The 9,724-nt window shown below is 36.7% G+C and overlaps 1 protein-coding gene across 1 annotated transcript in view; it reads left to right on the top strand.

Annotated features, from left to right (window-relative positions):
- Positions 1-1,139: 1,139 nt before the first annotated feature.
- LOC105623697 overlaps positions 1,140-9,724 on the top strand; it is a 16,455-nt gene continuing 7,870 nt past the window's right edge. Inside the window, exons 1-9 of the mRNA XM_012205078.1 lie at positions 1,140-1,522; positions 5,187-5,378; positions 5,485-5,995; positions 6,066-6,299; positions 6,386-6,682; positions 6,941-7,075; positions 7,457-8,202; positions 8,388-8,577; positions 8,862-9,170. Of these exons, the coding sequence (XP_012060468.1) occupies positions 1,140-1,522; positions 5,187-5,378; positions 5,485-5,995; positions 6,066-6,299; positions 6,386-6,682; positions 6,941-7,075; positions 7,457-8,202; positions 8,388-8,577; positions 8,862-9,170 (2,997 nt within the window). The remainder of the gene's footprint in view (positions 1,523-5,186; positions 5,379-5,484; positions 5,996-6,065; positions 6,300-6,385; positions 6,683-6,940; positions 7,076-7,456; positions 8,203-8,387; positions 8,578-8,861; positions 9,171-9,724) is intronic.

Genomic DNA, 9,724 nt, shown 5'->3' with positions numbered 1-9,724 from the left:
CACCTATTTTAAAATGCGGGAACGCATAAACAGACATCGCGTCTTATCCACGCCGCATTTAACAGCGCGAAATCCTCTCTGTGCCCGCAGAATGGACATCCTGCTGCGAGACATGAATGCGCCGTGGCGATGACAAGCCTGATCTTGGAGAACGCCGACTTGAATCGACTCTTTCCGAAATGCCGGCCTAGGGGCGGTCCACCCCCGGCCCCGGGGGCCTCCACGCAGAGCAGCCAGCAGCCGCATGACAGCCCCTGCCAGACGGAGGCCGCCGCTATCACTACCACCGTCACCGCCGCGACCACCGCAACAACCGCTGTCACCATCACCTCTACGAACACGTCGACGAGCGTCTCCGCGATATCGGACGACATGATCGACCTCGAGCGCGACACCTCCGACAGGCAAGTTAAACCGATTTACCCAAGTGAGGGGAGAGGTAAGAGAAGGCGAAGCGGGGTACTCGATCGGATTAATCGAGCTAACTCCGCAAGTACTACGAAAAAAAGCTGATGAATTTGAATCTTACAATCTAATATTCCAGTAGACAGTATATCCAATATATGCAGACATGTTTCTAAAATTGACATCGATATTTTATAAAGGTTCATTTTACGTAGCAGAGCAGAGCAGAAAATTTATATATAATATAAAGTATTAAATACGCGTGGAATAATGTTATATACATTATATAAGTGTAATTTTTAACAGTACATTTAACAATAATAATTGTACCTTTTATCCGTATCACTTTTTAATGAGCTCGTAACGAGCAGAATATTAATGATATGAAAGATTTTATTTCTGTACATATTTTTATTATGCAATTGTTCCACTTAACGTTCATGTAAAATTATAGGATGGTTAATTATGTAATTGAGGAGCCAGATGGAGCGCAGGCCGTGCGGAATGAAGATGAAAAGCTACATCGCGAGAGGAGTGTAAAACATAATTAGATTTTATGGGCGAAGATACGTCGCATACCTTCGAGAGTAGTAAATTTCTTCTATCAACTATTTAATATAATTTTAAATGTAATTTCAAATTTTTGGAGAAATAGGGTTGAAGTCGCATTAGTTCCATCGAACTCCTCAATTATAATCAAATAAACGTGTGTGTTTATATCCCACCATAAAGCGATGGTCCGGAATGTTTCTTCTTTTTCTCTTTTTTTTTTTAATTGTATTCCCTTCATCGATTGCCGATTAAGAGTGCCAAGTTACGTTCGTAGGTATAGGAAACGAGCGAATGGCAGAAAAAAATCAGGTTCGCTGTCCCGTAGGACGGCGAGCGTGGTGCCCGGTTTCACGGTCGAGGGCCAACTGCCGCACGCCACGAAGCCGCTTTCATCGAGCTCCTCCTCGGCGTCCGGACGCAGTGAGGACGCGCCACAATACGGTAGCCTGCCGGGTAGTGATCATCAGGGACAATCGCAGCAAGACGATAGCGGACCCGAGGGAAGCCCTGTGTACATTTTGACCTCGGCCAAGGGAGGCCCCAGCTATAAGCTTCGGGATTCGAGGTAATCAAGAATCACTTAACGTTCTGCAGAAATGTAATTAATTCGAAAAATACCGACAGTTCCGGAAGATTTATTACCAACGGAAACGTTATACTTTAGCTACGTTTGCCATATATATGTAGCAAATTGCCGCTATTTTAGTCGCCATACTTCGGAATACATATGAAAATATTATCATAAAATATTTACGATTAATCTTCCAAAATATAGAAAAAAAGATGGGAATACAAACTTTTAGTGAATATTAAATATCTTCTTTTTTACATATTTGTAGTTAATGGGATTTAAAAAATTAGCTGAATGGAATATGAAAGAATTGAGTTAATTTAATACTCTGTTCAGTCTCTGCACGAAGTGTCTTAATAATTATTATCGCCTTAAATATCTTTGAACTTATAAAGAGGAAAAGTGTTACTAAACTAGCACAAAAGGGACAATATATGGCAGTAATAAATTTTTTTCAGACGTTTCGGAGATTTCAAAAACAGCTGATTTTCACAAAGATACGTTTGCATATTGCAAATTGCACAATTTCTTTATATCAATTAATTCAACTCATCATTCAGTGCATAAAAGTGTTGATGTACGATTGTCAAAAAATGAATTACAAATTTACGAGATATTTTATATTTCATGTTAATATGTGCAAAAATAAAGTATAAAAGCTCTTATAAACTATTGATTTTTTGATACCTCCATCTGAATACTTTTTATATAGGAAAATATTTAGAGATATCATATATTACTTAAAAAAAATCATGTAATTTTATTCAAAAAACGAAAACAGCCTTGAAATCTTCAAAGCACCTCCACCTGGTTAAATATTGTTATCGTAACATGATAATTCCCTTCTGTGTAATTTGATTACACAAATTTTCCTTTGGACTTCAGTAAATTCGAAGATATTTAAGGTAATAGTTATTATGAACTCTACACAATATATTACAACATTGTATTATATAATGTACTTAAAAAATTTAGATAATGAAAATGAAATATAAAAAGTGCACTGAAGAGAAGGGTTACAGTTTCAATATTTAAAAAAGAAACGTGTTAAAATAGAAATTAAAGTTAATTGTGGGGCAAATTTGAATTACCAAGTTAAACGATTAAATCGTGCGGAGGAATCGATAACGAACGGCGGAAGCCGACGTGTGCGAACACTTGTGTACACGCAAAAGTGTGTTACGTATCGTATCGCGACATTAAATTCGAGCGTTCGCTCGCGATGTAACGTGTCCGTCGTCACGATGAAAGTCCATTTGACGTACGGTCTTTGTGTATCTACAGTGGACGCGAGCGCTCGGTTTCGATAGCCGATACAGTTTCTACAGAGGTTTCCACAGAGCAGCGAGGATTCCAGCGCGCGTCATGTCCATGTATATTCAATGGGGCGTTAATTTCAAGCTTAATACCGATGATATACTCCAGCGGAAATGTCAGTCAAATATCAGCCGCTCTTCTTCGCGTCTACCGTTAATGTGTCGCGCGGGCTACTCGATGTATAGCAAACAAGTCAATATGCCCGCGACGATGTAATCTGCGTTCGGCAAATATTTTTCCTCTCTTTTTTTTTTCAGGCGTGGCTTCTCGCGATGGAACGTCTTCGTCAGTAATAATATTCCGCGACTATTCGCGATTTGCAGCGAAGTTTCGCATGTTTCTTATAAAAGAATTCAACTTCAACCCTTTCAATGTTCAGTGAGACATGTTTCAACGTATTAAAAAAAAAATCACATTTCTGATAAATATTGAGTCATTGAGCAGGCCTCATTTTAAAAGAATTTTGCTTAAACTTTAATAAAAAAAATATTAAAATATGACACAATATGAAAATATGATAAATATTATTTAAATCATTTAATAAAATGATTCTTTTCGTGTAATAGTAGTACCTAATATATATCTTTTCGAATTTTGTTAAGAATCTTTCTAAAGAGAGCGGAACTATTATTCCAAAGGTGCGCATAGTTAGATAAAGAAACTTTAATATCTTTATGAATGAAACAAGTTGTAAAGAATTTCCGACGTGGTATCGATTTGTCATTACTAATCGATTGGCACTCGAAAAGTGACTCGCTTATCGATGATGATAATCCGTATGTAGATAGACGTTCGAGTATCTTTTATTTTCCGATATTTCCGTCGTTCTGTATTTCGATCCGTATTTGCTCGGGCATAGTCGGCAAACGCGGATACCCGATAATTTCAAATTATCCCATGAAGTTGTCCATTATTGGCGAAACTTCACGCGCGCAACGTACGATCGGAATTACTCGATATATCCGACGAATTTTTAAATCTAAACTTTTAGCTCATATCCCGTTGAACATATCCGATATGCGCCTTAGCGATAGAGTTCAACTAATCTTCATTTTAAATGTTCTGAAAATTTCATTGTTGCACACAGAACAATATCATTTTATTTCTAAGAAAAGTGATTACTCAATTTACTTTCTTTCTTTTAAGTAACGATTATTTTGAGCAAAGAATATTTTCTTTATGTGATAACCTTAAAATATACTTATTACAAATTAAACAAAATTCATTAATATCCTATTAAAAAAGAATTTATTTTTTTTCATTTAAAATCAGGAGCAAGGAGATGTAAGCTTTAAAATATCCAAAAAAACAATTTATTGGCGCAAAAATTGCGATAACAATTGATAAAAACTCCTTCCCCTCCCCTGAAAAAAATCCTAAATATATAAATATTCTTTATAAATATTCACTGTCAGTTTATGTTCAGCGGGAGAGAGTCTGTTTGTGGCTCGGGATCCAGTCGGTCTTGATCCGTCATTGATTCTTCCCGACGTTGGTTAATCTGTAAATCGTCGAGGAGATAAGACCGAGTCGTTCCAACTCGAAGGCGACGGGAGCGCATCCAAATGGGCGTCACGGGAGTTACAGGACTTAAAAGTCGCGCCCGTTTTCTTTCGTCTATACTACACACGTTTCCTCGTCGTGAACGCTTTGTCGTCGTGATCTCCGCACCAGCGGACCCGATGAACATTTTTCAATAAAGCATTCCAGGTGCCGACAGGGCCGTATTATTCCTTATATAAATTGTGCGTGAGGCTGGAATCGGTCCGACTGAACGCGTCGAATTAAATATAATCGTGGAATGCAAAACACAAAGCACTCCACGCGTCAACTTTGGGGTTAACTCTCTCTGCCTGTCAGGTCAGTCAGGTGTTCAGTGTTGTCTGATCTGACGTCGAGTTTCGAGAATTCACCACTTGTAATCGTCCACGTGCACAATTTGACGATGCAACGGAAAGAATGTCGCTTATCGATACAGTACAGTACATTATGCAAATATTGATTTCGTCGAATCTGACATCGAGATTTATAACGCTCCGAGTTTAATGATGATTTTATAAAAATGAGCAGCTGCTGTAGAATATTTCGTTCGTGTATCTGTAAGTCATCTATTTCGAAAGTTGCTTTCGATTGAATATCTATTGAAAATATATTGAATTTGATGGAAAAAGTTACAGAACCTGAGTCTTACTGGATTAATTTTATATATGTGAACATCGACAACTTTGACGAGCATTAAGTTCAAGTAAGATAAGATGAAAATGATCAACGTATAATTTAGGACTATTTTGCAGTCATATAAATCGTCATGAGTATGTAATGTTCTTCTATTGTCCTGCAGAATTATAGAAATCGCTGGTGGCCGAGAGGTATTCTCGCAGAGCCGAGGGAAGGTGGCAGCTAGAAAGTCGCGATTTCTGACTGCGTCAAATTCCATAAATAACGAGGATAATATTCAAACTGATAATAAGTTGTCTGTTAAGAAGAATAATAAGTCTCCTAACTCGCAAACCATATGGGAGTTACGAAGTCGGTAATTAAATTTATATTTCATCTGTCGTACAAAGTTATTGTTATTTATTGTCTATAACATTCTTTTGTATATATATATATCTATAAATTGTTGTAACTTTTTTCAGATGTGGTGAAACCAGAAAGCAACGTGCAAATCGAGAAGTGACAGAGACCGTGTTTGCTTCCGAGGTACATTCGGTGCGACGTAACGCTACGAAATCCATTCTCGATTACGACTCTCCTAAAAGCAACCGCAGCAATCGCATAATTAATTACGATTCAATCTTGAATAGCAATAATGTAGAATATACTGTACCAAAAAGTATTACCGATCTGGACTATGGATTACCAAAGAGTTGCGTAGATTATCAATCGAATCACAACACTCCCGCGAGAAGTATGGCTATTGTCAGCGACGGCGAAGTTGTGGTATTCGACGATATCGATGACAATTGGCAGGGGTTGCGACTCGATTTGGCGTCGAGCAATACGAACCAAGTTACGACGACGAATCTAGACTTGGAGACAGACGATTCGCAAAGAGGTCGTATTGCACCGGAACCACCGAGTTCCAGCGTTGGAAGTACTCCTAGTCCTACGACGGCATATCATCGCAATACTTCAGAATTTTTCAAAGTAATATGCATAACAGACACGTGCGTTTCTTAAATGCAAAGAACTTTTCACAAATTTTTAACTTTTGTAGGTTGTTACACCAGCGAGTGATTGCGAAGCAGATTCTCCTTCTCCAGAACGTAATCATAAGGTTGCGAGAGTAATTGGTGAATTACCAATCGCTCAATATTCTGGCAGCCCGAGACGTTATGGAGTTCGTGAAAATACACAGCTTCCTAGCTTATTATCATCACCTTCAATGTATATGACACCGAGGCCTGGTTTCCCTCAAAGAGTATTGCCAACAACACCAAATCACAATGAGGTAAAAAGATATATATCATTTATGGAATATTATATCAAATGGCTTAATAGTCTCTAATACTTCGTCAATGTATCTTACATTCCAAGAAGGAAGATACTTCTGCAGAAATCGTAGTAGACAAGACTGTGATAGAAAATATTAGCACTGAAGATCAGCCTATACATTCTTCATCTCCATCACCAAAGATCGAAGAGGAAGAAGAAGATTCTTTAAAGCCATCAACTTTGCCTGCTGATAATATAAGCAGTCTTGTCTCGCCGGGAGGTAGCACCTTCGATTATTTATATGAATTTTCAGAGACACGGAAAGTATTAGAAGAATTCTTCAAATGTCCTGCGCCGACGAAAGAAAAAGAAAATAATATAGAATCCTTTCCTTTCCAAGTAAGTCTTTGCTGAAACATAAAAAAATTCATAAATATTTGTTTATGAGATATTTCAATGAGTTCTTTTCAATGAAATCTATAAAATGTATATCAAATAAATATATATATATATATATATACATGAAAGTTCATAATTAGAAAATTCATAAGGTAGTGATGTTAAAAAAAATCCAAGCAGATATTCGATCCAAGAAGATATGCATATGATAATGAACAAACTAAAAGTTATAAATTGTAATTAAAAAATTTATTGTAGGATCTTGATTATGAATTAAGAAGGCAAGGTGGAAGTGCATATGTTGGTCAACGATTAGCTAGTGGTCCACCTGCAACAGAAGAGGTTATGGTACATGAATCTCCTAAAAAGCAACGGGCAGAATTTCCGCAAAATGTAAATATGACAATATACAAAGTAAGAAATTATTTTGATAATTTTTTTTATATACCATTAATTTTGTTTCCCTATGTTAGTTAAGTTTATATAAAATATTTATTTATGTATTATAAAGTTAAATGCACTAAAATACTTTTAACACAAATATTATGTTTTAACAATTCAAAAGTATTAATTATTAATTATTAATTATTAATTTGGAAATTATATTGCTTTCAGTAGTCACATAGATTCTAAATCTATATTTATAAATCTATATTTATAGATACAATTTTTAAAGTTACACCATGTAGCTGCTTGAAAAATTTTTCCATTTTAAAACAGTAATTACGATATTATAGAAGTAAATATTTACATTTGGCTTTTTGTGTTCTTTAGACAGGTGAACATGAAAACAACTTTTTGGACCTCTCAGTAGGTACTGGCAGCAGTGAAGATCTTGGAGAGACTGAGGTTGGCTTGCAAGTGGGACACTCGCGTAATTTTACACTAAGCCCCGAGACAACCGACTGTGACAGTAATTGCGGCGACTTGGACAGCGAGGTATCCCTCATGATGATGGATAATGAATTGATGCCAGCAAGTGGCCTTCTCGGATCGGTCGGCGATTTAGGGAATAATTCAGATTCCCTGAGAATATACACTAGTATGCCAGTATTAGAAGACGGCCTGTCTAGTGGACATGCGAGTGATACTGACAACAATAATCCTACTGTGATGCTCATGAAACGGCAAATAAACGAGATAGAGAAAGAGATCATACAAAGAACTCGTAACGACATGTTAGGTACGAATGAGAATGACTCTGGGAAAGACGTTAGTCTAAATGTAACAAAGGATATTTTACACACGTTGAAGACTACATCTCCTGATCTATTTGTCGCGAAGAAGGAAAATTCGTACGACACGAACGAGCTTCAACTCGATGGATTGGATCCACTGGGCACGCCGCCACCTCCGGCACCTCAAGGACGACAGAGTGTATCCTTAGAAGTAAATTGTGGAGAGGTGGAAGCAGCCATCAAAGATATTAGAATGGCCCTACAAAGGACTAAAGCTCTACCTGTGAAATCACCATCGGAAGAACCACCGGAACCGAGCGTTAGTCCGATATGGATACCAAGGTATTTTACGTTTCGTTTTATGTGGCTAAGGGTATTCCAATTGTTAAAATTTGTCCATTATTTTGCCTTGGCTCTTTTTTTATTTACCACTATGAAAGTTCTCCTTTTACAACATCGAATATACGTTTGGGATACCCTTTGGGATACCTCTATATTGCGTATAAACGCATCTAACTAAGATGCAGTATAATGGATGGCAGGCGGAGAGTCTGTATGGAAAGCAATAGCGAAGAATCTGATGCGCGTCGTATAGGTGACGAAGCTGATGTGGAAATTGAAGAATGTCCAGACGAAGAGGAAGCGGATACCGATCTTGAAACAGATCGATTGCTCGGACAACAAAGAACGGACGATCAAGGATTTTACGACGATAAGGTGAGCATACACTCGATGCTTAACAGTCCGTTCTGTCGTATTATTCTTATTAATTATTGTTTAGTAATTGTTTCTTAAATAAGGATAATTAGACTAAATTAAGTTATAATACTTGTATTATCATACATACTTTATTCACAACTTCCTACTAGGTAATATTGAGACGGTGCTAAATGTATTTAAATTCAAGAAAAAAAAAGGATACGAATAATCTACATTTTCCCCGTATTTTGTGCTATTCGATGGTATCGGTGTTCTACTAATATCGTCTTGGTGTTATGCAGGGGTGGAGGAAGCCTAAGACTAGGACTATGTTACCACCAATGAATGCGAAAGTCGCTACTCCAAAACAAACCCCTCCTAAATCTTTGAGTGTCGCCCCGATAGAAACGCTAGCGCCTTCCGAACCCATACCCTCGACGTCTGCCTCGATCTCCCCTCCTCTTGTAGTGTCTGTTATACAATCGTCGTCTTCTAACGAGTGCGAAGTAACCACTCCCGCGCAACCTACATCGAGTCCGCAGAAGACCCCAGTCAAAAACTCTCCCTCATCCCCTCAGAGCCTCAAGGAATCCAACAACAAGGTGAAAAAGGTGCCCTTTCAAATGCTCCCACGGAGTCTGTTTTATTATTAGTAACTATAGATATCTATATTTCTAGTGAGCTTGTGCGAAATAAAATAGCACACATTGGTGCATGACAGTACTATCCTTCTGTTGCTAAACGAAATATGTTCTAATCAGCTTAAATATATAATTTATTTGTTAATTCAAATGCATTTTCTAATAATAACATAGATATTTGATAATTATTGACATGTTCTTTATAATAGTTATACAATAAGTTTTATAAAAATGATTTTCAAGATATTTTTTTTACTAGAAAAATAAAATAGTTTTTATTATATAATTAAGAAATATTTAATAAAAATGTTTAAGCTGATTTTTCTAAAAAAGAAAAGGTACTTTTTTTTATCTTATTGCTTTAGAGTTTTCCTTTCGCTTATTATGCTTATTTTAATTTGTAACAGAAATATTATTAACGTTATATTTNTAAAAATATCGCATATATACACACACACACACACACACACACATATATATATATATATATATATATATATATATATATATATATATATATATAC

This window comes from Atta cephalotes (assembly GCF_000143395.1).
Source record: "Atta cephalotes unplaced genomic scaffold scaffold00062, whole genome shotgun sequence".
NCBI classification, from domain to species: Eukaryota; Metazoa; Arthropoda; class Insecta; order Hymenoptera; family Formicidae; genus Atta; species Atta cephalotes.
The sequence above is the reverse complement of the archived record's forward strand: the minus strand, read 5'-3'. Positions and strand labels throughout refer to the sequence as shown.